General features: G+C 38.9%; 2 protein-coding genes across 2 annotated transcripts in view; both read right to left on the bottom strand.

The window, feature by feature from the left end:
- Window positions 1–2,426: 2,426 nt before the first annotated feature.
- FBXL22 (F-box and leucine-rich repeat protein 22) lies at window positions 2,427–7,501 on the bottom strand. Its single transcript, XM_010571692.1, has 2 exons — window positions 6,157–7,501; window positions 2,427–3,337 (listed from the first exon to the last, which is right to left on the bottom strand). Exons 1-2 carry the CDS (start codon window positions 6,489–6,491, stop codon window positions 2,992–2,994), a joined length of 681 nt encoding a protein of 226 aa, XP_010569994.1. The 5' UTR covers window positions 6,492–7,501; the 3' UTR covers window positions 2,427–2,991.
- A 4,180-nt stretch (window positions 7,502–11,681) lies between these two features.
- The window catches only part of USP3 (ubiquitin specific peptidase 3), a 43,499-nt gene continuing 27,640 nt past the window's right edge, over window positions 11,682–27,540 (bottom strand). The window contains exons 7-17 of the mRNA XM_010572260.1: window positions 26,793–26,874; window positions 24,100–24,182; window positions 23,078–23,191; window positions 22,248–22,361; window positions 17,966–18,115; window positions 15,866–15,972; window positions 15,619–15,699; window positions 14,528–14,646; window positions 14,240–14,353; window positions 14,056–14,123; window positions 11,682–12,493 (exon numbers count right to left, since the gene is read on the bottom strand). Coding sequence (XP_010570562.1) covers window positions 12,328–12,493; window positions 14,056–14,123; window positions 14,240–14,353; window positions 14,528–14,646; window positions 15,619–15,699; window positions 15,866–15,972; window positions 17,966–18,115; window positions 22,248–22,361; window positions 23,078–23,191; window positions 24,100–24,182; window positions 26,793–26,874 — 1,198 coding nt within the window. The 3' untranslated portion in view covers window positions 11,682–12,327. The remainder of the gene's footprint in view (window positions 12,494–14,055; window positions 14,124–14,239; window positions 14,354–14,527; window positions 14,647–15,618; window positions 15,700–15,865; window positions 15,973–17,965; window positions 18,116–22,247; window positions 22,362–23,077; window positions 23,192–24,099; window positions 24,183–26,792; window positions 26,875–27,540) is intronic.

Consider the following 27,540-nt stretch of genomic DNA (forward strand, 5'->3'; position numbering starts at 1 on the left):
TTACAGTACTATTCTTGCAATAACAATTGACTTCAAGTGGAATTTTGATAGCGTGTTTCTTTCTGTTCAAACATGAACAAAAGACAGTGTATCAGTTGGAATAAATCTTTCAAGACTACCTGAGGCATCGGAGCCAAGCTCTCCATTATGACACCCCAAGCATTTCCTCCATGTAGCTTTAATAAAAGGAGCAACAGTATTGTAAAAAGAATACAGCAAGAAATTGGAAAAATCAAACCAGTTATTCCTAAGTATCTGAGGCCTAACTTCAGAACTTGTTTCTACAGTTTAGATGCCAATGAGAGGGGAAAAGGTCTGCTTTACTTCAGTAGTAGTTTTAAACATTCTTTTTGTTTTAGAGAGGTAATACAGTCACGCTGTTCTCGAAATTTAAAGAAGAACATGTATCATGTTAGACATTTGTGACAACATTTAATAATTTATTAAATAGCAATTTAAGAAGTCACAAATTCTGATCCTTAGAGGAAAAGCTAGCTCTTGTAGTCTTCCAGTTATATAAAAGATTAAAATGTAGATAAGTAGTAAGTGTGCAAAGCTACTGTTAAAATGCAACAAAGCTATTGGATTATTTTAAACCATTAAAATAACCATTATTCAAGTCTTGATATACTTGAATTCCAGCGATGCGAGTTCGAGTTCATGTGTTTTTAACTAGCAAATTTCATCAGTGTTTTGTTACCAGTTCAGTAAGATAAATTATCAACAATTGCAGAGCCCGTCATGTAAATGAGAAACAGGCTTACTATGGTATATGTACATAGATTGCTGTAGTGACAGTCTTGAATAATCGTTATGTAATGGAACAGAAACGTTGACTGTCTTTATGCGACAGAACAGTATTTCCAAAAGTTAGTATTTCTAAATTTGCTTGAATTTTAAGGATACGCACACTCAGGTATTCCTACTCTGTGTAAGGTTTTAATTTAAAATTAAATTTAAACTGCTGTAGACTTCATTGTGATTTAAGCTGGAACTATTCAGGATCCATAGTTTGTCAAACTGGTCTGTTATGCAGCCTTCTGTTTGACAGCTAAGCTGAACTGACATCTGGTCCTCTAGGGGAAACTAAGTTATCGGTAGCCAGATTTAACTATCTGTCATTCTTAGTAAGTGTAAAGTTCTTCAGTGGATTGTATTGAATGGGAGAGAGAGATTTAAGGTAAATACAAGTTCAGCGGCAGAGTCAGCAAGAATGGGCAGGATTATATATTATGGTGTGCTCTCGAGGAGTCAGAATTCTGACTTCATATTGCTGACCAAAATGAAAAATAACGGAAAGCAGAACTTGAGGATGTGCTCCCACATAGAGTAAAGCACAAAGTTTGAGATGGGGTGCCTGAATAATTCAAACTGGATGATCACAGTGATTTTTCTGTATTGTTATACTGAAACAGACTCGACAAATAAAACTTTTGACAGGTTACTGCAGTACAGTTGACATAGTAATGTGGCACTCAGAAACGTTTACCTTTCCTCAGGCAAAAATCTGTAAGTGCGTAAAGAGTCTTGAAATGTGGTGTTACCAGTCCCGAGTACTTGATACCGTGACCAAATCGCAGTGTGTTGTATCAAGGCAGATTTTATACAGCAGAATAAAACTGTGCCAACCTTTGGTGTCAAATTTTGTAGATGATGCCATAGCAACCCTTCATAAAAAAAAAGAAAAAGAAAAAAAAAAGGCTTCACTTCCATGTAGCAGAGCAGCATGCAGGAAAGTGACAGCCTTGTGGTTTGGGATGAAAATCGCTATTTTTTTTTTCCTTTGCAGTGAGAAACAGGTATTCATAAAGATCTCTACTGTAGTGTGTTCCTAATTTAGCGTTTAAAGCTATGGGTTGTTAAGTCACTGTCTTTTCCTGTGGGTTAGTACTGTCAACTAGTTCATATTGCGCTTCTTTTAGTGTCAACTTTAAAAAATAACTCGGTGTATCTTGTCGAAGTACATTATGCAGAGGGTCAAACTGTGTTTTGACTGTGTATTGCCATGCATCCCTCATTTAATAAATAAGCCTGACAAATCAGCTACAGATGTTAATCACTGAGGAAGTGATGGTTGTCAGGTACTGTGCTTTTGCTAGGAGGATCTTACATGGTGTGGTTACCACCCTTAGTGGATGGAACGACCATACGGATATATCCTATAACAGAAATTTATCAGTCCTTCCCTGAAATTTGTGTAAATCATACAGTTACTCAAGCTCCATCTGCTGTGGCTTACATGAGGAGTTTAGAAAGCAAGAGGGCCCACTCTGAGCCTCGTGACTCAACAGGAGGGTCCTCCTTACTCTTTGTATCTCTTCCGTTAGACTCAAACCGTTGACCAAGTCTAATACTGGATCCAGCCGCACCTAGGCTCTATAGAGTTTAGAAAGCAAGGGGGTCCACTCTGAACCTTGTGACTCAACGGGAGGGTCTCCCTTATTCTTTGTGTCTCTGGTCTTTGTGTGAATCATTCTAACTCAGTTCTAACTCATTTTTCCTTCATATGTTTCTTCCATGCAGTAATTAATAAGGTGAACCTTGCCCTCAAACTTACTGAACCTTGTCAAACCACTGTTAAACTTTGTTAAATTCCATCAAATTTATTGAAATCTGTCAAATTATTATTTTACCTCAATAAAACATACTGCTACTTCTCTCTTTTGAGTGAGTTGCATTCCACTCATCTGTGACAAGAGGGTACCAAAATTGCAGTTTTCAGCCTTAATCTGGTCTAGCATTTTGTGACAGCAATGTAGGGTTTCCCACTTTCAGGGAACAACAGAAAGCAAGCAGGTTTCTTCTCTTAAGACTGTCCTGGTGGAGATGTATGCCTTTTCCCAGTGCAGCCTTTACAAAACATATCAACCATGTGTTTGGACTTAAACCAGAATACAGGAAAGTAGCCACAGTTCATTGAAGCAATGCTACCCAAGAGGAGAGTGGAAGTAAAATAACCCACATTGACTGAGTTTATACAATTTGTTGCACTTAAAGCTGAACCCATTGTCTTGATGCTTTTTCAAGCATCAGCTTTTTTTCTGGCTTATTGTCTGGAATCATGTTAGCACTTCTCTCTGCTCTCAGCATTACCGAAGGACATTTTTCCCTGACTCTCTCTAGACCAGTTTGTGTTATGTTCCGGCAGAAATCCACGTGGAGCGTTTGCAGTGATCCCCCATAGAGGGTCACTGCTTCTAGTGTCTGGTCAGTGATCCGCACACAGTTTTCCAGTTTGAGTGTCTTGAGGTTTGGGCAGTTCTTGAGCAGAAGCAAGATGCAATCGTCTGTAACATGGCCACATCCAGAGAGGGTCAGAGACAGCAGGTTTGGACATCTGAAAACATGATCGTTACAGGTGAGATGAGGGGGAAAATAAATAATAGAGCTTGGAGAAGCTAGTATCATTAAGAATAATATGCAAGTTAGAAAAATACCTCCTCTTCCATCAGGAGGGGCAAGAATGCATGAGTAGGTGGGGGTATATGTAGATCTTTTGCTCAGCTTTACTAATCGCAAAACTTAGCTTCTTTTTCTGTTGGTAGCAACATTTATAGCTCAATTGGCATAGTAGAGAAGGGGACGTGAATGCCTGTATAAGCTGCAGCTGCATTGTTTTTTCTTAAGGAGTTGCACGGTGCTGCGCTTGGAGAAACGCAGCGAATGAAGATCCAAGTAGAGATGAGATTCAAGTCAGGTTGAATTTGAGGACAATTGAGTGAAGAGGCTGCTGTGTAGACATGCTGAGCATGGGCAAGTAAGACACTCCCACTCTTGACTGTACAGGGATTAATGGGTGTATTTCATCTCCTTGGATTTACTGAAGAGATGCCAGCTACAACCTAAGAGTGTTGATGTTTGAAGCCCACACAACTCTTAAACCTTCCTTCAAGTCATTGAAATTGGTAAGAACTCTACTGTTAAACAACAATGCATCAAATTAAAAGAGCTTTCTTTCTTGTTGCTTGGGTGGACCTGGGAAAGTACAGAAAAGGCCTGTTCCAAGTCAGTGTGTTGATGACTTACACTAAATATCCTTGTGTAGAAAACTGGAGCAGACCAGTTATTACTAGTTGTACTGACCAGGTATATTTGCAAGGACCCTTGTGCACTAACCTGCGAACCCTTTGTACAAAGCGTTTGGTTTCTGGCTTACATCTCTCTCCAGGGAGAAGCAGTTCTGCTATCCATCGATTTAGCTAAATGCAGCTTCATGTTTCTCTATTAGCACAGGACTTTAGGCTCTGTTGTTGTGGGGAGAAATGGTTACAGCAATGCTCATGTTGATCTTGTGAGACCTTTGGACAGAACTATTAGCCTGCCTCCGTCCTGTAAGAACCATATGGTGCCTGTGAGCACTTCGATATAAACATTTGTGCCTATAGCCTGTATCAGGGTTTGAGGTGTACAACAGCAGTGGGGGCAAACAAGGGGCTCTGCCATCACTGCAGCGTTTTCTTTTGTCCTTAAAAATTGGTACATGGTGCATTCCTCTTTCTCTACACCCCACCCCATCCCCCTTGCTGCTGCTTGACTTCACCTTTTGAGCAGAGGTAATTACGTTCATGTCAGCTGCATCATCTTTTTTTTACTCTTTTCCTTTATGCTTATGAACAGTTAGGAGAACAAATGTTTTAAAGCAGGCAAGATCAAGAAAGGCTCTGACCTGCCATCGCTTGTGGCTTCGCCAACAGAATAAAAGTACTCCAAACTCAGGGAGAAAAGCTGTGTATATGATTAATTTCCATTTTTCTTTGCAGAGAATGCTAGGAATTTTGTTTGGATGGAAACGCTTTCAACGGGGTTGCTGCAAAAAAGGCAGGATCTTGTCTTAGGAAGGCTAAAATGGAGGGGGGGGTGAGTGTGAATATAATAAACTGTCATTTATAAGAGTTCAGTTTAACTTGTGGAAATGAATCTATGTAAGGCTGAAAGGCACTTGCTGCATTTTTATGGACTTGGAGATTGCTTACTACCCAGGCTTTGCTTTGAATTTTGTCAAGCAACCAGTTTGGGCTTATGGATTCTGCAGAGGAAAAAGGCACTTATTTCTACAGAGCTGTAGTTTTGCATACTCTTTCTGAATCCTAATTTGTGATGGCAAAAAATGGAAATAAATAAGAGTGGCCTCATGGTAGACATTCCAGTGCCAAAATGAGAGAATACTTGCTTCTACGCCCTCCTTTGTAGGCATAGATGTGCTTCCCTAATACTTTGCTAATTAATCCACATTTTTAATCAGTTGTTCTAGAACAGTTACTTCTGAGATTTTGTACTTGCAACTTAACGTTCTGTTTTGAACCTACATTTCAGTCCTTGTTTTGAGATTGCACTGTTGCTGGTTCTCACAAAGACACTGTGTCCTGTCAGTATCCTGTAGTTTGTTGGATTTTTTACAATTGTTATTTCCACATAGAACTTTCTGCCTTCCATGTTGTGGCACAAAGCTGAGGGCTGGCTGTGGCACAAAGGCGTGCCATTTCAGGACAAGTACTGACATGCCCCTTTCAGCTCTAACTATCCTCGGTGTTACTAAACACTAGGATTGGCTCTACCCCATTTGCTCCTCCTTATGTAATTTAACTTTTTTTTTTTTCTTAAGAGTGGGTTTGTAGCAGTAAAGAAATAAGAAATAAGAAGAAATTTTGTCATAAGAAATTGTGTGTGCCCAGAGGTGCTTTTCCACAGTGGTATTTCTTTTCCTTTATAAAAAGCTTAGATAATAAGAGTTAAATTTCAGTACAAAAGCAATGCTTATTTATTAGAATGAAACAAATTTTGGTGTTTAGTAATGTGTTTAATGAACTTAGTTTTGTTGCACCTCTTTCCTGTAGCCCCTCCCCCCCAGGACAATGCTTTGCGCTGCCAGAAGGGTATGTTTCAGTTAAGCAGCAATTTAGTAGGCAGTACTGCACTTTTCTATATTAATTATTAACTCTTAAAAAAAAAGCGGGGGGTGGAAATAGGCTTAAGGAGAAGTATATGCTATTGCCACTATAAAACCAACTTAGTTAATGCTATATTAAAACTGCAAAGTCAAAGCACTCACTTAATGCTCCATTTCAGATAAATAGGATGTAAATAGCTGACAGTTGTCTCATTTCAAGGCAGTTAACCTTTACAGTAGATGTAAAAGTTCACACCCGAAGAACGTACCTGTTGCAAACTTCTAGTAAAAAATCATTGACAGTGTTTTCATGCCTGTTACAGAAGTCTTTCTGGAAATTGTTTTTCATCCAGTCCTCAATGTTACACACCTTGACTCTCTCTGAATACCAGCAGATGGATAAGTATTTTAAAGCAGGTCCCAGGAGAAAATTATCCTTCTTTAGTTCCGCTGGAGAATGAAAGTGTAACAAAGACCACAGTAAAGGATCCTGAAACACTTCCAGCAACTTGTGACATGTTTTTGCTAGACATTTCCTACTATTTTTGTCCAGAAAAGAAAATAGATGTAAAAGGCATTCCCGATTCAGCTGGGTTATATGCATAGCCCGTCAGAGAGTGTGAGAAAGAAGACAGTCTCCTGGCCTTGCAGAATAACGGCAGTGCTGGAGGGGGCTCAGAATCACCAGAAGGCTGTTGCACATATATGGTTGTGGAATGGTGTTTATTTTTGGCGAACAACTGCTGCAGAAGCTAAGAACAGCGAAAGGAAAAGAAACATGCATGCATGAAACTCTTGTTCTGTTTCTACAAGGGAATGGAATGGGCATGTAGAATAGCAGTACTTGACTTTCATGAAATGCTTCCTTAAAAGGGATTTCTTTCCTTGTAGGCACTCCTTAAGTTTAGCAAAGTTAGTTCCTAACTGGGGGGGGGGCGCGCGGGACGGGATGGTGGGTGGTAGCTTACAGCTGCAAGGAGTAGCTTTGCCAGCCTCTCCAGTTTGGAGGATTTGGCTTTCAGAGCGGAAGTTTGTTTTTGCAGTGTACAATTTTAGCCTTGATTTGTTCACTGATTTTTCTAAGGTTGCACTTTTCCTTCATGTTCAATGACTGTTTACACTGGATAATGAAATTTCACGAACAGCTTGTAAAATGAGTTGAAAAATTCCCTGGGTGCTTTAACATGTGTACATAGTCTGCAGCTTTAATTTACAAGCCTCAGACTTAGGGCAGTTTCCTGCACACTGTTGTTTGAATAAACAAAGCTAGCTGGTTCCCTGCCTTTTGCATGGAGGAAAGTAATGATACACAGGAACAGCATGTCTATGTTTAGCTGTTTGTAGGTTTGTGCTTTTAATAGATGTCTTCTATTAGCTTGACTTTTACAAGTTTTCTTGTGTTGTTTATGTTTTTGTAGGCTTAGTTCTATTACTGTAGACTTGGCAGTTTTGGTGGGAAAAGGATATACAGAATTGGTTTTAGGAATAAAAGCGTGTGTTTTCCAGTAATGAGAGAAACTGTAGCAGAAAGTTTCTCCTAGAAGAAAAATAAAGCTACAGCAAATGGCAGGTTGGAATTAAAAGCAACAACAAACAGCCCTATAACTTTCATGTTTGTGAAATAAAAATGCTCGAGATTAAGGTAGTTTATGCCCATCTTCTGTCTGATGGTGATACAGGAAAATAATACATTCAGTGAAGTAGCAGATCTTAACATCAAAACAGCCCTGCAGGAATTTTTGAAGTGGCTTGCACAATTTTAGTAGCTGGGAGATTTTATGTACCTGTGCATTTTGATTGGGTTTGTTTCAATATATGACAGGGTTAAGTGGGACCAAAGTTCATCTTTTCCTTCTTACCCTGAGAATGTAGTTTGAAATTCAACTCTGAAAAACAAGATTTGAAATTTGTTTGCAGTCTGCAACAATTATTTTAGCTTCTATCTGTGCTTGAGTAATGTGTATGCTTACACACAGTGACTCCAAAAAATGACAATTATGGATCTGTTTAATTCTTTGGAGTTAGTAATTTTCTATTATACATGGTAAGCAGTGCTTAACAGTTGCCAGTCTTTTTGGTTTCATATCCTTTGTCATTTAATATTATCCTTGAAACGAGAAGGAGATTTCTGCTCCCCACCCACACTCAAAAACAGGCTATGGACAGTGGCACGAGTACTTTATGAAGCCACAGAAGGGACAAGAAGAGAAGATGATTTCACATACCAGGTAAGCCGGTCACTGGAAAACAGCAGCTTAAATGGTGTACCAGCAGTTGTTGTTCTTCATTCTCATGCTAGCATTTTCAACTCTTGTCCCTTCATCCTTTTCAGAACTTACCTTAATTTTTGAGCAGGTTTAAATAGTTAAGACTGCTCAGAGTTGCAGTACATACACACAGGAATATCATTTATTAAAAAAAAAACAAAAAAAAACCCCAAAAAACACAACAAATGAGCAAACTTGAATGACAAGGTTACCATCGCTAGGATGGACTCTTACTACAGTCTGACATGAAAATTAACAGCCTTAAAAATTGAACAGCAGGTCCTCTTTGGGTTTAGAGGCTAAGTTTTGGTAGAGGTCTTAAAATAGTAGGAACCCTTCAATTTGCTTTATTTTGTTTTCCCCCGAACAAGGTAAAATACTCTGCCACTCTGCAGAGGATTTACACTAATGATATTCTGCAAGCCTGTAGAAGGACAAGAGGAGTTTCATTTTCTAAGGAAAGGAGACACTTTAATGGCACATTTTCCATAAACACACTGTGAATGAGAGAGAATTCACATTCAACCTGGAAACGCTCCAGAAACACACAAGATGAGCACAGTCAGTTATCCTCACTGAAAATTACACACTAGATTTTAATGGTAAACAATTACAACTATGGCACTACAGTACTTGAGGATATCCTAAAGCACATTGGAATCAATTTTCAAGGTGCTGATACCTCAGCAGTAAGACACAGACACATCAGTAATGAAACATTGTTGGGGAAACTTTTGAACACCACGTGTTACACTTTCCATTGATTTAGTAAAATCCTTGTAAATGGCCTCCTGCTTTTCACACAAGTCCACTGTCCCTGCCTGTCTGAAAGTTTTAAACTCTCCTCTCAGGCAGACATCTGTTACCACCGGGAAAGCACCTTCTGAGTATACAATGAGGAGCTCTGTTTCTAAGTGCATGCCTTAGAGCGTTGCATAATGCTGCACTTAACAGCTCACTATACAACACACTAAAGCAGACGTATTCTGAGAGCTGGACATTTTGCAGTTTTGTTTTACATAAATCTTGTCTCCAGTTGTATACGTGGCTAAACAGTTACTAATGAAAGGACAACCTTTGATGAGACAAATTTTGGTGAAAAATATGCAAGTCTTTGAACTGTAGAGAGCAGTTGTTGCTTGCAGAGCAATCACAAGCAAGAAAAAAAATTCTTGCCAGTTAGTGTGTACTACGATCAGCAGTAAGTAGAAAAGAAACATTTGGCTTAAATGAAATGAGATATTCCCTCTCCCCCAAGCTAGCAGATAAATATAGGATATACAAGTAAGGTTAAAAATGTAATACTAGGCCAGGTGCAGTATATGTTACTGGTTCAGTGCTCAGTTACTTTTTTTTTTTTCTTTTGACACCACACTGAATAGAATACAGTGGATAAGCAAAGTTCTCCACCAGGAAGAGAAATACTTGTGTTGCCACAACAAACTGTTCATACTGTCCATCTGGGTTTGCAGTGGGAGAAAGTTAAATTAGGAAAGGATTTACAATGTACTTGTTCCAGCAAAACATATGGCCGAGCCGTTACCACCACATGCTGCAAGAACAAGCCTGACATGATTGCATTGTGTTCCCATGGCCGTGTCTCAAATGGACTATGCTGGATAGATACCATTGCCCAAGACCTTAATGTTACAGAGCAAATGTTACTGAAAGGAAATACTGAAGTGAGAACATAACTCTGACACAAGAAATTTACTGGAGAAGTAGAAGCTGTTTAAAGTAAGTAAGTGAATGAATGTTGCTGAAGATTACAAATTTAAGTTTCTACAAGTAGAGAAAGGCACATTTACATCACTGGTTTGCGAGAACACTGCATACACCTGACTACTGTAAGTTAAACTGCTTCTGGCCCATAGCTAGTTGTGTATTTTAAGCTTTGTATTCTCAAAACTAAAATTCTAAAGCAATCCAATCCAAGTAGCATGCAGACAAAACGCAGCTATAGATGGAATCTACTTAACTCCCCAACTAACTGTGAGCAGTAAGGCTGCCTGCCCTTCAGGATAATCATGTGGTAAGATACTTCACTTGCCCCGCACACCAATGAAGTCAGTCAAATACCTTTTTCTGCCTTGTATAAATGATGACGGCCACCTATTCTGATTAGAAGAAAGGCTCTAGCTGCAAGAAACAGAGAAATGGTAGGTGACAAACTATCTACAATTTAAAGCAATGAATAGTTCTATTTATTGTTCAGCTTGAGTAAAAGAAAACATCCTTATATATATGTCACTTAATGTATCAAATAATAATCACAATAGGTTTTAACTAGTGTACAGTTTACATATTCATATACCATTAGCAGTTTTATATTAAGCCAATTTCTCTCTTGCCTGGTTTAATATGCTGTGAAAAAGCTATGAAAGAGGACATTTTAGGAAACATCTGACTGTGATTTTTTTCATACTTGTCAGTGTACAGCTAGCAGGTAACCCACAGCAAGGAAAGTAGAGATACTCCATGTGCACCAGGTTGAGCTATGGTACAATCTGTAGGGAAATTTTTACTATGTGCTATATGATGTCTTTCAGAAGCATTAACTAAAAAAGGGTAATCACATTTTACTTGAGTTCTTATATGTTTTCAGATGACTTATACTGTTATCACAACTACAAGGTGCTGTTTGATTGTGTGACTCCTCTACATTAAGTAAATTCTACTCTCCCTACCATGCTTTTAAGATTTTAGGAGTGTCCAGTTCCTTGCTAGGCACACAGGGGCTAGCTAGACAGGATGGGCTAGGGGAAGAGAAATGAAATGCAGCATTTGTCAAATTTCAGATTTTTTGGGTGCTCCTGGCTTTCCTGTCCACCTTTTTAAAATCATATTAGCTGACTTCCACTCTCCAGAACAGCAGTACAGCTAAAATGCGATTACTTTTTTTTAAACATAAGTCTTTCTCCATTACATAGCCAAGTTTTAGAAATTGTATCATGCCACCACTGTTCATCAAGAGACTGTAAATAAAGATCCCGCATTGGGCCAATGCATAAATATTACAGCTACCCGAGTCTGCTCCAGTCAACAAGCAGTCTTGGCTCATCATCTCCCATCAGGCAGGCTGTGCTGTGAAACCGAGCATCTTCCCTTTAGTTTGCATTTAAACTGATAAAACAATTGTCATAAGCAAAGGATCTGGAACACCATCCGCTTCCTTTCAGTTTTAAGTAAGTGAACTGCAGGCATTTAGTGGACAGGAGCTATATATTTAGACCTAAGACTGTTCTCACAAACCCCAAACTTTGGGACTGTACTCCCAATTCCCACCAGGAAGGAGGGTTGGGGTCCCATTGCCAGGAAGTCTCCAAGCAAGTAAGTGTTCACAATCAAATTTCAGGATGACAGTCTAAACCAGGAGATGTCTAAAGCAATTCTGGTTCAATTAAAAAAAACATAAATCTCAATACAATTTAGACATGTATATATTTTAAAATAATTTTTTTAAATTTGAAGGGTTGGAAGGCAGAGTATATTTGAGGAATACTTGAATTAAACTGCAGTATTGATACAATTGAACCAAGTGTTTATTTACAATGAGTCCTGAAAGTCAGCAGCCTGAATACACACCAATATAGCAGCAATTACCGGGTCTATTTAATGATGCCACATCTCCTCTCTTCTGCAGACAAAGAATGATTGTTCAGAGGTCGCTGTTTAGTTTCTTGCACGAGGGAAAATAGTACGTGCAAACAATTCCTTGATTTAAAGAGATTAAATCCTATCTACATAACAGCTGTGAGAACAGTATGAAGTTGTATTGCTCTTCATAATCAGAAGCACATTTATCTTGCTTGTAAGGAGGACAGAAAGCTTCTCTGATGTAAATGTGCCTTTAGAAAGTGAGAACTGAAAACATTAATATAAAAAAGTCAAATAACTAAGTATTTCATGAAACTATATATATAAAAATTGAGTTATCACAACTAAAGCAGCAAATCAAAATCTGCTGAGGTTTTCTGGTATAACTAAAAAAAAAAAAGTTAGTCTGTGTCCAAGTTCAGTAAGTCAAATGCTACCATTGACACAACAAAACTAAAACCCACAAGAGGAAATTGAAAAGTGCACAATGAAATTAATAGTCTTGGATCAAGTATTTATGGAAAAATGGAAATGTTTTGTCCGGTGGACTTGATAAGTAAGAATTAAAAGGAGGTATTAAAGTTTATCTGATCCAGATTTGGCTTGCCGTTCCACGTAGAAGAGGATGTAGGCCTTGGCCTTTACCACAGTCTCCTCGTCGGTCAAAGTTACAGTACTGTCATTGAAATGGAACCAACGGCCTTCATGAGCTGCATATGCGGTGTAATGTCCAGAGCCAACGCTGTCAGCAGGGGGGAGGTGGGAAAGAAAGGACAATCAGAAGGAGACAGACCACCTCATTCTCTGATGCATTTTCTATTAGGGCTAAGAGACTTCCAGGAACCAGAGGAAGAAAGAAACTGACAGCCCTCCACAACAGTTGGTAAGATGCTTCCCTTCTTAATCTGTGGGGCTCAGAGTTCTCCAAATTAAAGTTTTATGTTAAGGAAAAGAATCACTTCCTGGGGTGAGTTGAAAGGTTTTTTGATACAAACTTACTAGCATCCCAGTTTGTGTGCAAGCAAGACTTCTTGTAACACTGTATTTCATGCTTGCCTACATACAAATCAAGTCTATTATCTGTTATTATTGAAGCATTAGCTATAATAATTTCTGCTATGCTCTATTTTCAGAAATCTTCTCCATTTAGGTCTAGAGTCATGTAGTCTAAATACAATCAAAAGCACTCACAGCAAAACTAATCCCAGGATACAAAGAAATTTTTTCAGATTCATCTTAAACAGATCCATGACTTGGAGCCATATTTCTTGAATCTGAGAACATACCAGAACTACAAACCCATCAGTTTTCATTACCCTGCCACCCCAAGATAAGGCCTGCTTTCACTTGGTTACACATTATAACATGCACTCAATGTTTCAAACCATCTAATTCCATTCTAATCATGACCAGCTGTCCATAGTTGACTTTGACGCACCAGTCAGATGTGCTGTGGTGCTACAAGGGGTGCCTTGAGTAGTCAGATGTTCCTAAGAAAGAGTCCAGACCATTCCTCTAGAGAAAGCAAAAGGAGGGGCTTTCTGGACAGAATTTTTGGTTATGTATCTTTGAATTAAATTCAGGTACCAGCAAGGTTTTGATTAATGGGGTTTAGTTTCTTTAAGAAAACACCTTTCACAGCTCATACCCATAGAGTGATTGCCTAAACAACAAGAACATGTTTCTTTCAGAATAAACAGTTGTCTTGTCCCTACTACTGTTACTCTCAACAGATCTGACCAGGGCTGGGAAAAGGAAAAAAACCACAAAAACCACACCCAGCAAATTTACTTCAATACATGAAGGCTAGCCAGCCTTGTTGCATGCCTATTAGCGTTCACTCCTGTAGGAGAGAAGGTAAATACAAGTAATTACTTTCACTGGCTAATCTTAAGTCTACAGTTGTTCCAAACATACACGCACCTTTCAAAGTGAGGAAAAAACATTTCTGCTTCATACTAAGGATTTCAAAATGATGCACTAACTTCTGGAAGGCTCCTTGATTCACTCTTTTGGTTTAGGGCTTTCCATTCCTAGAGGAACTAGACTATTTTCATTCTGTCTCACACGTCTAGTCATTGTCCCCAAAGACTGCCAGTGGGCATTCATAGGAAGTAACCGTATAGATCTATCTGAAGTTAATTCAGATTAGCTTAGTTCCATGTAAGTTTATAAATTACTGCTTATTTGCAACAGTAAAAACACAGACAATTCACTAGGGACAGAAAAACCTTAATTAACTCTGCATGTACTTCAGTGGGGAGGAGGTCTCTGCCAAGAAGCAGGCTTAGTCCATGTACTCACCCTGAACCATGATGCACAACAACAGCCGCAAGGTCATACAGGCAGCTTTCTGGGCCACTGTTTTCAGGCTGTGGTTAAAAAGACAGAAAACTCTTCAATCTCAATAGCACCTACTATATAATTTGTAGTAAAGGCATAGGTCAGTTAACACATTTCTACAGAAAGTACAGGTGAGTCTTCATACCTCTAACAAGTAGCATTTCATGTCTAGGCCTCGTAAGGGAAACTCAACATAGGTATCAACCTTGTTTCTCAGATATGCTGTCCAGTGAAATCGTTTCAAGTGTAAGCATAGCACCTACAAAATTAAAAAAAATTAAAAATACATTCATTAGAGGAAGAGGTTGAACTTAGTGCTAGACATCTGCAGTTGCCTATGGGAGGGGGCTTAGGTGTTGGTCTGCTGTAAATGGTTGAATCATTATTTCCTTTGACATATTGTCACACTGTTACTTTTCATGCTTATACAAACCTTTGGTAGTTTCTGAATCCAGAATTTTTTGGTGGACTTCTGTTTCTTTTTGCATTTGTGACACATATACAGCTCTGTCTCATCAAGTTCTTCCAGGTCTGTAAAACTGCGAAGACAATCTAAAAAAAGAACAAGATACAAAAAAACAAAACACCCACACAAAGAAACCTGATTCAAGATGACATCAAGTGATTTTTGTAACATGAAATACAACAAATACAGCAATATAGAAAAGGTGTGCATATCTGCTGCAGTCATTCTAGTTGTTATATACATTTGTGCAGCAAAAAGCTGTGTAATAATGTGTTTTAATACAATAACATTTTTTAACATCCAGCATTCCCTGTTCCTGAAAACACAGCTATAAGCAGTTCAAAAGAAAAAAAGGCATTCACGAAATCGCCATCTTTCAAACAAGATTCTGTCCTGACATTCAGCACAACTATTTTCAAAAGAAATGAAATTACTTTCTAACAAAGAATATTCTGCTTTTAAAGGTGATTTGGTCTTGGGTACAAAGTGAACACAGAAAATAATGGGGTTTTGATTAATATTTCACAATCTGCAGCAAGTATATTCACAAATCTGTAAAAATTAACATTCTTTAACACAAGGTCAGTAACGGCACTACTGCCCAACTTTGCAGGGTTGTGTTTATGTTGTTCAAAAAGCAGAACACCCAAGAGCCATCCTTGCTATGCACAAGGGGTGCATGCTTCTAAGCACAGAGCCTTAAGCAAATGCCAACAGGCAACAACGCAGATGAGTGTTGGTTGGAAAGACTGGCATACATTAGAAATACTCTGACCACAAAGAAAAACCTCTGCTGGAATCCTCCTTGATATTTAGCTGACCTCCTGAAGCACTTTGCAGCCCCAGTTTATCAAGTAGTATGTCAATACACAGTGACTGGGGTAAAACCTGCATGGAAAAATTATTTTGGCACCTTCTACCACAGAATCTCATAAAATTAGACAGCATGCACACCAAGTCACACCCTAGGTGAAAGCCTGGCTCCTCTGAAGTAGATACTCTGAAGAGTATATATACTCTTAGTCCTGGTAAGGATTTCATTATCCAAGCACTCTTACCTCGTAGTGTGCACATTGGTCCACTTTCCTGATTTTTAGTACGTTTATTTCTGAACTGACTTGGAATATCTAGTGAAAGGTCTAGGAAAACAAAGATTAAAAAAAATTAGGGCTGAATAAAACAATGCCCAATCTTTTCAGGCTAAAACTCTGGTTCAGTCATGTGACATCAAAATATATCAAGTTTCAGATTTATTTTTCAGCCTTAAGAAGTCACCTGGTATTTTGAAAGCAAGAGGCACCTTACCTAGGAATGGGTCAAACTTTCTAGATTCAGTCCCACATATTAGGCAGTTGACTTCATTTTGAAGAATGCCTCCAAATATTGCTGTGACAACAGTAGACGCTCCATTTCTAGACAAACCACATCAGAGATAAAAAGTCAGTCAGAATGTCTGAGCTTAATTTTCAGTATCTCTTATATGTTTACTGCTTACAACTCACTGCTACTAGGCAGGGCGGTTTTGTCGATGTGTAACAAACAGTGACCGAGTTCAAACACCAGGCATTTCATTGACCCCAGAATTGTACAGTGCAAGTATTTAGCTGCTGAAATACTTTTGCTTTATCTTGTATCTAAAGAAATTGTGAGCCACGCATGCTCTAAGCAGATGCTGAAAATTTCAGTGTTGAAAGTATTCTGGTTGGTTGCATTTCTATAGTGGAGAGCCGATGCCCACAGGGGTACAGTATTTTAACCCTGTAATTGAGGTTGTTTCTGAAACAAAAATTCTTCCTTCTTAGGTGGGTTGAGCATATTTTTGTTTTAATTCTACACCCTTTGTTACAAGTAATTTTGACTTCTTAAAGCATATTTCTGCACTTCACTTCCAAAGACAGCTTAAGTTGCACTAAGATGTGAGAAACAATATGCATCATCATCATTGTTCTCTATGCTTTCAGTACTCTCTTACTTAATCTCTTGAGCAGATTATGTAATGGACTTACTTCTCATAGTCCAATTAAAAAAAAAATTCTAACTTACTTATATTATTACACAACTTCTAAACTTGCTAGTTTGTGCTTGCAGATCTGACACTACAAGCCTGCAGAAACCTGTGTTCCTTATCTGCACTCCACCTATACATCTTTACAGTTAATTTGAATGCTTCTTGTTGAGCAGAAGGAAATGGCTACCCCAATAAACTGGCACTCAAGAAGAGAGCGTTCGCAGCATATTTATTACTTTACTGTAGGCATTTAAGTGTATGTGACCCTTTAATTTGCCCTTGACAGAAGGCAGCTTACTCCACCTCACCATGCATTTGAACAGCCATTCTCAAGACAAATTTACAGTAGATATGTGAACAAAGTTTAAATTCTCCTTGAGTTTTGACATTCAGAATGTTGACAAAACAAAATTGGTTTAGTTTTCAAATACACTTCAATTTTAAGAACACTTTTAAGATTCTTTTGTGGCATTTTTAAGCACCAGCAAAACAATATAAATGTGGTAAAGAGCACAGTCCGAACTCCAGGCTTTCCCTAATGAAACATCTATAAAATCCAGATCTCTCAGACCTGCTTACTATGTCCTAATCAGTATAGGAAGGGAAAACTCACTCAACTCTTACATAGGGAATCCAAGGACTTAGGGACCAAATGTGCAGGCTGAACTGACTTAACATTCCTTCCTGAAGCAAATTAAAATGTTTTCTCTCTTGTGACAGTTTCAGTCTGAGAGAAAACACACCTGGGACAGAATTCAGAAACAGTATTTTCAGAAGTACAGAAAGATAAGGGAAACACATGGAGTACTTCTATTTCAAGACACACAGTAACACGAAAAATCAAAATTACCAGGAAAAAAAAGCAACAGCTTTAGCTGTGTTGAGTGATATGCAAATATAGCAAGATCATCTGCAGGAAAATTGACTTCAAACTGTTAACTGCATTGCTCAGTCATTAATCCAGGTCTGCTGACAATTTAAACCCACAAATACTTGGCCATCTTTTTTGCTCCTGTACCATTCAGGCCATCTATCACCCAAAGACAATGAGATTGAACAGAAGAAAGAATTCTATATGCATACAGAACAGAATATACAGAGTTCTTGGTTTTTATTTCTGAAAGAGTAATGAATTAAAAATGTGTTTACAACTTTTAGCCTGTATGCTCACCCACACCTATGAAAAATGTTGATCTAAGACACTTCCTTTTGAACAGAAGCAACACATCCTACAGGATGCTATTCCTTTATGACCTGTAGCTTTGTAATTCATAACATTACAGAGGCACTAAAGAACACTTAAACAAGGAACCATGAATTTGAAATTTCAGATCCACCACACACAGACCCAACACAAAGGCATTAACGTTTTGAAGAAATTAAAAAACACTTCTTACATGCAACATTTGTTGCTTGCAGATGATAGGCTAGAATTTTCTTGCAAAATTACTGAACGTGAAACACCATTGAAGCCACCCTGGAGTTCCAGGTGTAGATGGTCCAAAAGGTAACGCATGAACTCGTGGGCATCCTGTTGCTGGTATCCCCTTAAGAGAAAAGGAAACAGCAACAAAATCACCATATATACGGGTTGCTTTAGTGCCAACACACAGAGAGCACCAGGGTCACAGGAAGGAACCTTTGCTTATTTAGTAATACTGAGCAGGTTTTACAGAGACATACATATTCTGTACCAAAAAAAAGTTTTCCAAGTAGCCTTTGGAAAGGTACAGCTATGTCTAGACAAACTAAGCAATTTTGGTCCTTTGCACATCTCTTTTCGAGGATGGAGAAACATTTAAGAATATACATTTGCTCGCATACTCAGTTAACATTGCTGCCATGTTAATTGGCCTCACCCAAACTCAGTCTGTGCTAGTAACATCCTAGGTCTCACACACATTAAAGTACACAATGGTAGCAGTGATTTCCCCTCACTTACACAAAGCATTTCTCCTTTTTCTTTGTTATTTGATTAGTTCTGCAGAATTGTTATTAATCACGTTCAGGCAGCCCACTATTCATCCCTACTTTGAAACTACTGAAATTATGGTCAATATATTGACAACCTGACAAGATTCAAAAGAAAGACCACAAAATGCATTGTTCATGTGGGATTCAGAGTTAGTATTTCTGAGTGGTTTTCATTCAGCTACTGACCCTGCTCACTTTAGTAGTTCCAGGTGTTAGCTTGCCTGTTTGTTCCCCTCCCCACCAAAGCCAGAAATTTAATCTTTGGGTTTGTTTTCCACATGCATCTTTCAGCAACAGCATGAAGTTTGAAATAATAATTAGGACGAAAGAGAGACTTCTTTCCTCTTCTAGGATGAGATCTATAGCCATGCTTAGAATTGCACACCTCCCCTACATAACCCACACACCATTTGTTGGGAGAGGGAGGTAATGGTGGGGTATCCAGAGCATCTCTTGAGCATTTGGATTTGGTAGGATACGGCTCCAGTCTCAGATGTGTCATGCTGTCAGCAGCAATGCTGCTCAGAGAGTCACCATTATTATTTCACCACTAACAAACTTAATTGAAGGGAACAGAGAAGCCATCAGGGTAAAATATGCCTTTAAAGTTATTTAAGCTAAATCACACATCAAATTTAACAAACAACTATTCATTTGCCATAAGATGAATACTGAGATGAAGTAGGAAAGCATACATAGTGAAACAGCAAAAGCTTTGTGCAACGCTGACATAATTATGCAAGTCTTTGTAGGCCTAGTTACAAAAACCCCTATATAGTAGAGTTGGCTTTCCCCTCTTCCTCTTCTCCGTTCTTTTAAGCTGCTTTATCATGCCTCCCCTGCCCCTTTTCCTGCTTGCTATCCACATAAGTAGTGGCAGTGACTGTCACATAGGAATGTCTGGGAAAGAGCAACAGAGATGGGGTTTTTTTATGCTACTGCTCAGGGGAGGGAAAATGTCCTTAAGACTCATGGCACAGTACCCAGAGTTGAAGAGAAATGAGAACAGACTCGGTGCAACAGAAGTATGCAATGTAAGGCCGATGTGCTCAGTGAAGAACATAGGTATGTCCTACAAAAGTATTGCTAGGAGGTAACAAAATAAAAATTAAATAAAGCCTTTTCATCTTGTAGAATTACAGTAATGTTTTCTTCCACACTAGCAGCTTTAAAAGAAATCACTGAGTCTGTATGTAGATCTTACAGCACCCTGAAAAACATGGGCAAAACTACCTACCTTTTACAACAGAAAAACTGGCACACAGAAACACTGCTGTGCTTCAACAGGCCAGAGTGCCGTACAGCCAAAAATAGGACTTATTCTACCAAAGTTGCAAAATAATTATACATTATTATGGAACAAAGTAGTAAAACAGAACTCAACTTCAAAGCTGCACGTTAACTGTGCACGCTATAGGATAAATTTGAAGTTGCTGAGATAACACAGGATTTGCTTAGTTTACTGAGTACAGGTATCTTCAATTTAATAAACATATAAGCAATCATAATAAACAGCTGGAGATGAAATTTATAGAAAGTCTTTGCTTCAAACACCTTTTCAACATTAAATTCCTCATAAAAGATCTCTGAGGTATGTGGCACACTTGCTCTGCAACAAATTCGATTAAATAACCTTTGGAATCATTCCACGTTGTTGGTTGTGCTCACGTGCTTATACTTGCATACAAATATGTTAATTATAGAGGAAAGATTCTTTGGATTTGTTAGAAAGCATAAGTATAGATACAGATCTTTAGAAGAACATGATGATATGGACGATGCACTGTTTAAAATAAACTATGATCTTAAAGCCCTTCAGCAAAAAGCATAGTTTCTCTGATAGTCAGCTTGTGTAATAAAACTGATCTCCATCGACCCGAAGCAATTCGATTTGACCCCACCTCTGACAACAAGGTAGGATATAAACAGGAACAGTTACTAGGAAAATAGAGCAATAAATTTATACAGCAATAAATCAGCAAAATACACATCTTGCAACTCAGTGTGAGGCTACAGCTATCTCTGCTGCTGTCATTCTACTGCATGCTGATTTTATCCAACAGTCAAGGAGCAGGACTTCCACAGCAGCGTTAGAGCCCAGAGGCAATCCACTTGTGCTTATAGTAACTATAAATTCCATTCTCTACTGCCTGTACGCAACAGAAGACAGAGGGCCATGGAGTGCATCAGCAGCAATTTTTTCTGTAACCTTAGCACTTGCAATCCTTGGAGGCAGGCACGACATGCCTTTAACAACTGAAATCTCTCTGGGCTAAAACAATTAAACTGCGTTTCCTCCCCCTGTCCCATCACTTTGGGCTTCATAAGCACAAGCCAAAGTGTTTGCTGTTCACGTGCTACTGGCTCTGGCTGTCTTTCACATGTATGTCCATCCACCTTCTCCCAATCTCACAAGAAGCACACAAGGTAGAACTAGAATTGTAGCATCATTAGCTTTTACAAGGTACAATTAAGCACTCAACAAATTCAGATTTTCTCCCTGGATCATGTGGGAGCAGGGATCTACTGAGCAGCTGACTCTATTCTCCATGTGATTTAATGAGTTCTCTTACCAATTAATCATGGACATGCTCCCAGCTAACTGGAAATAAAAAGGGGAAGAACCCCAACAAACAGCACTTAAAAGCTGTAACAGAACCCACAGTGCTGAAAATCTGCTTGAGGAACTTTAATGAACTCATTTCTCACTTAGTCTAACAAGAATTATAGTGAAGACTGTAATAGGAAAAACTGGTCAAGGACATTATGGATGATGTTCATTTGCCTATAATGTTTTGGTCGCTGCTTGCAACTACTGGTATTAAACTTCCTTGATTCTCATAAGCCAAGTGGAACATATTAGGCAGTGTGAAGAATAGAAGAAATAGATTTGGGTTACTCGGGTTACTCATTGAGCAGATGTGTTCACAGCATCTTTTCAGCACTGCTGGAGATGTAACAGATAACAGAACATCTTTACTACCTGAGAACATGGAGCAACTTACCTTCATCACAATATATCCTAACAGGTTTCAGTGCTCCTTTGAAAGAGGTTCAGGGGCCAGGACAGGGAGACCTTGGAGAGGAATGATACTTTGATTTACTTGGGTAACCTTCTTTTTCCCTTTCTTTTTATCGTCTTTTTTGTCAGTATGGGCACAAAACGCCTATTATGCACAAGATTTTTTTCTTATAGCCCTTATTTCATGTGCAGCTGGTGACTACAGTATTTTGAGAGAATCAAGGAAGTTTCAGCCAGTATGTTTGCATTTAGGCCTGCAGGTGCTGTACCTTTTTTAATCAGACTACATCACTTTCTTATTGCAGCCAAGCTTGGGTTCTGTCAACACCAAGCACTTGGCACTTGCCTACCAGTCATTATCTTGATTCTTCTGCCCTTTGGAGCACTGGCTTAAAGGTGCAACTACTACTATTTTAGTATTTGAGATATTTGTCCTCTCTGACACTGCTACACGTAGCATGTGGTAGAAGGGCGGGGGGGGGCGGGGGGGGAGGAAAAAAAAAAAAAGCACTACCAATGAACACAAAACTGTCCATCAAAGTGAAGATCCTTTTCAAAGCATATTTGTGGGCATATGGGAAAGCTGCATAGCATGCATCCCGTGGATTCGGCAAATTTTAGGGTAGGACACCAGCAATACAAGGCTGCAATCAAGAATATTGTTCTTATTTTACAAAACTTACCTAAAATTTGGCATGATTTTCCAAACAACGTAAAATAAAGACTCTGGACTAAATGCAGTTTGGCTTCCTTGCCATAAAGCACAGAGCGTCTTTCTGAATTCTTCTACCAATGAACTGGAAAGAAAGTAAAAGCTAGTGATTAATATGGGCTTGTGTCACAACCCTTAGAAGTTTACTAGCTCAATGGTAGAAATATCAGACATTACTTTGGTTAAGATTGTCATGATTGGGTAAATATCTTTTCCAGTACTTCAAAGATTTTATGTCCAAAAACTTACCCATAACGTCAGAGGGACACAGGTTAGGAAAATTACATTTCAAATGTTGAGGAATCACCTGGAAATCCATCCGTGCTTCACCATTTTACCATAGACTTTGCTAACATTGTCCCTTTAACACTTGCTCAAACAAGCTACAGATTGTAAATTGCTTACTCTGCCTTTTTTTTTTTTTTTTTTTTTTTTTTTTTTTTTTTTTTTGGTATGTTCACTTGCAGACACATTCCCATGACCGTATTTTAGCTGGAATTAAGTAACGTAATGTCTGGAGTACATATAACTAGCACTTCTTAACCTTACTTTAAATGCAGTTACACTCCAGTGCTTTCTGATGTATCTGACTGCTTCTCCCTGCAGCACCAGATCTATGTAAGCAAACTACAAGTGACACAAGTTTCTTTTTTTGTGCAGCCAACTATTTTTCTATGGCTCTGTTTCCCTGTGAATCATTTTTCTATGATTCTGCAACACTGAAAGCCTATAGTGGCTCTACTACCTAAGCATTTGCTGTTTTCTGTAAAGTTCAGTGCTAACAAGGAACATGCAGCTTACACATTGTTATCCCCCTGGCTCCTGGTATGGTAAGTTCGCCTGCCTGCCGTCTTCCCATTCCTCAGCTCCACAGCAGGCAACTCTTTGAAGTAACAGCAAAACTGTTGAATGTTACTACAGAAAAAGGAAAAATGAATGAAATCCTTAAAGGGCAGAGAATAGAGTATTATGTATTCTGGAGCCTGGTTTTTGAAATGCATAAACACAACTTCATGCAGTGATAGAGGATGGCAATCACGAACAGTTGGAAGGTACAAGAAATACTGTAGCAAATACTTATCTTCTGTAAGTGACTGAGCAGATCAGTGAATATCATCATCATCCCAACTACCTGAAATAATTACATTTTGGCTCTGCTTGCACTAAGAGATACCATGACAGACTGAAGTATCAGAAGGCATTCCCTAACAAACCAGACTGCATCTGCTGAGGAGATTAACTCCATGTCTACCACCACCTATCAATTCTAACCTCTGCTACCACAGTCCCAGTAATGGACCATACGAAGCATGTGCCTCAACTCCTGCCAGTGAGCCCTGAATGATGGAAAAGAAAATGGAGACCGGTTAGTCCTGCTATAGCCCGACTCAGTAGTCTCCGAGAGAAGTAGGCAAATTCAGAAATGCAAAAGGGCAATTCCAGAGCAGCAGTAGTCTTGGCAGCAATGAAATGAAGCCTAACATCTCAGCACTGCAGAAACTGTTCTCCTACCCGCTTCCATGAGACCCCATCCCTCAAAGCACTGTCTCTGCTTTCACGGTGGCCATAAGCATCAACATGTTTCAACAGCCTCGGCAATGAAAGGGCAGTCTCCTTTTCTGCTGAGGATACAGCAGGCTTCCTCTGGAACACTGCATCACAGGAAGTCCCTCACAATACAAGGCAACTTTATGGTACCTGCACACACCTGTTCCCGCAAATCCAGGTACTCTTATGTACAGTGGTAACTTGCCAAATTCACTTGCCTGATGCTACAGCACACAACCACTCTCACAGAGGCGTGGGGAAAGCTTCAGAGGTACCTGAGCGACTGAAGGATTGCATTCATGAAACACGTATTCCCCAGGTTCCGAAGGCCTGTGGCACAAAGGGCAGTGGTGCTTCCCTGGAAATGAGAATGATTAAGTTAAAGAAAGACTTATCATTGCTCTCCCACTTTCTCCCCACAGAGCTGTTACTGGTGTATCAGCATAGATTTAAACAATAATAAACTACACTGTTTGAAAAGTGCAGTTTCAAAGCCAAAGCAACCACTTCACCAGCTCAAACTGCCTTGAAGCTCCATCTTGACATGAAACCTGTTTCTTACTCGTTCCTGTCAACAGAAAACTCTACGAAACCTTTTCTTGTACAAATAAATCTAGAATAGGACAACACAGAGTTAATCACAGGCTTTTATTGAAAAGTATTTGTGGGTATATATGTCAAATAATCACACTCTGATAATGTTCAGTGAGAACTGGACAGCAATTTCCCTAAAGTGCCTTTGAAAAATGAAAATACCAATCCTTATCCATCTAGTCCCATGTCTAATATGCACAGCGTGGCAGCCTGCAGGTTGTTGCTAAGTCACCAGCCCTAGCCTGCTGTCTTAGTGGGGTTATGTGGTGGCCAGGAGGATTTTTGAAAGACAGACAATAGCATTTATTTGGGAAAGAAGCAGTCAAGTTAGACTGTGCAAAGAAAAAGCAATGTGTTGAATGAAGAGAAGCAAAAATATACACCATTTACAGTCTAGGAGTTTCAACAGGTTAGAGCAATGTTACCCACAGATAAGCTTGCTTTTCACCAAATAATCTTCCAGGTGGGCTGGGAGGAGAGGGAAGAGAAATGTTGACAGTGTTGCATTTATGATTTCTAGAATCCACAACACTTGGACACATTCCGTTGTCTACAAAATATCACATTGGAAGTTCAACAAATTTTGGGGCATTATTCATTGTTTTAACGGAATTTAAAAGCTAGACTGTCTTTTAGTAGTAGTATCTCAAAATGAATGTATTCCTTGACCCCAAAGACTGCATGCAAATCCAGGTTACTAAATATGTATTCAAAGTGTTCCAATAAAACTTATTTTCCTCCCCAAATCTACGACAAACAACATCTCTGGTGAAGAACTAATGACAGCAGGATATTTGTGTATATGTTGTTAAAAAAAAAAAAAAAAAGTAGCATTATTTACATAAGCAACTTACCAATTCAGTAAGAATTATTTACAGAGACACCTGTTTTCCAATAAAGGAAGAAAACTTTTAAGTACAAACACCACAGTGCCCTTAGCATATTCTTTTCTCACTCTTGCCCAGGGGGAGACAGCATGGTATTAATGCAAACAGCAGTGCCCTCTCTTTTCTAGATATGGAACCAGTGTGCCAACAATAAAAACATCATCTGTTGCTACAGGCAATATTTAAGTATTAATAAAACTGAGAAAACAGCACAGACTATGAAGAATAAAAGCAGCATTAAGTTCATGCTTTCTAATTCTGTCTTCTCCATATCTAAATGTTGCCTAGAATTTTCCTTCTGGTTTTTACTGGCTTTGAGTTTTCCAGACAATGATGCTGTGTGTTGCCATAGCAAAAAAACCCCACTATTTCTCTGAGGCTTCCTCAATCACCCCAAGATCGGGACACTACAGAAAGCATACACAGCACATTCAGAGGACCCTAAACTGCCTGTACGCAGCACATTTTTAAAGTAACTAAACCCCTAGAGACTTTGCAAAGCAGTAACTGGCTGCTTTGCTTCCACCCCACCCTCTTATTTCCATTCATACTCCTCCCTAGAACTTTTCTCTTCATAATCAGGTTTGTCATAGCTGAAGACAGCTATTACTTTAGCTCCCTTTGACTACATTGCTGTCCTGCAGCCACAAGGGCCAAGGAGGAATAGCTCTGCTCTACCACTCCTTCTGGCCAAGGGTGAAAATGAAGCAGTTGCATACAACTGGGTCTGTATCTTCCCTCTCTGTTCCTAAAATCTGGGAGAAATTATGAAGATTAGAAACTCCCTCAACCCAAACTGTGGAAAACAGAGACATTTGGTTTGGGGCATTCTTTGTCTAGAAGAAACTATGCAGCCCTTTCAGCCATCTAGCAAGGGCTGGATCATCCTCTCCTGGGTGCTGTTCTGCAGATGTGAAGTTAAAATAGCAGGAAGATGAGAGACGAGAGTGAGAAAAACTTTAATAATAGTCCACAGTTCATTTTCAAAGCAAGTTTTACTAAGGTCTTCTAAAAATTTGTTAAGTTTTTTTACTTTTTCCTAACAATTACTCTCTTATGCCCCTAGAAAAAGGCAGTGCACCTGCTTCTTTGCCTTCTGTACTGTAAAAACAAACAAACAAAAAGACAAAAACCTCCTTGTCTGCTCAGAAAAGTCTTATGTCTAGCCATGTGTTAATCTCAATATGGACTAGCTCCTTCCAATACTGATCCTAGCAAGCTCAAACTGTCCTGAAGTTCCATCTTGACATGAAACCCTTCTTAAGCACAGGGAAGCTCAAAGTCTAGGTCAACAGAAATACAGCAGAATATCAAACGTTCCTTTGTGAGATGGGGCACTTCTAGGTGGGTGGTCAGAAGATGAGAAAGACAAAGTGCACCAAGCAGAATTTGGGTAACTGTACATATTTCAAGTCTAGGCCAACTATAAGCCTCCACAGGTTTAGAAAAAACCCTTAAACTCACTGTACCGGATCTGTTGTACTTACATTTACTTTTAATAACTTGCTGTTCAGAGATGAGTTTTCCAATAGTTTTCTTTTCCTATGTCTGTCTGATGGAAAGGCTGAACTGTTGGAAAGTAATTAAAAGAGGTTACTTACTAAAAAACAAAATACTGTGTGAAATGGACAGATTACACCTGCCATCAGTTGTCATTAAGACAGCAAAGAGCTTCCTGACTGCAACATATGCTTTTCATAGTCTTGAAATAGACACCACCTCCCTCAGAGTACAGACGCATATCCTATTTTCAACACTAATGTCCAAGTTAATGACATTAAGTTATGCATGCTACAGTATGCACCCTGAAGAGTGGCCTTATTAGCAGGCTACTTTTCATATAAAATATTGATCTTTTTCCTTAATCAAAGGAATACTTAGTGCAGAATTTTCCATAAAATACTTCTGTCAGAAGAATCATCTAAGCCTTTAGAAAGACAATTTCAAAAAATCAGGACAAAGTAAAGTTAACAAAAATCAAAAATATCTCGAGTGCTAGCACTTATGTATTATAGCTGACTTCTCTTAAGTAAAAATCATAAGGTTATAACATTTGTGTAATACTAATACAAAGTTAGAAGAACAATTAGTTATTCTTCTCCACATCACTGGAGATTACTGGCCCCTCAATTCTACCAGTTTATGATTTCTCTCTAATCTAATGGCAAAACCATAACTTCTTCCAGATTTGCGGGGGGTGGGTGGGGGTGGGGAATGGGGGGGCTTTTTTTTTTT

This window comes from Haliaeetus leucocephalus, unplaced genomic scaffold (assembly GCF_000737465.1).
Source record: "Haliaeetus leucocephalus isolate CR32 unplaced genomic scaffold, Haliaeetus_leucocephalus-4.0 Scaffold339, whole genome shotgun sequence".
Lineage (NCBI taxonomy): Eukaryota > Metazoa > Chordata > Aves > Accipitriformes > Accipitridae > Haliaeetus > Haliaeetus leucocephalus.

Excerpts from the sequence above, each read along its gene's own strand:
- FBXL22 (XM_010571692.1), bottom strand. The coding sequence starts at position 6,491 with ATGCATATAACCCAGCTGAATCGGGAATGCCTTTTACATCTATTTTCT. Across the intron at positions 3,338-6,156 it reads TTACTAGAAGTTTGCAACAG|ATGTCCAAACCTGCTGTCTC; the intron begins GTACGTTCTTCG and ends TCATGTTTTCAG.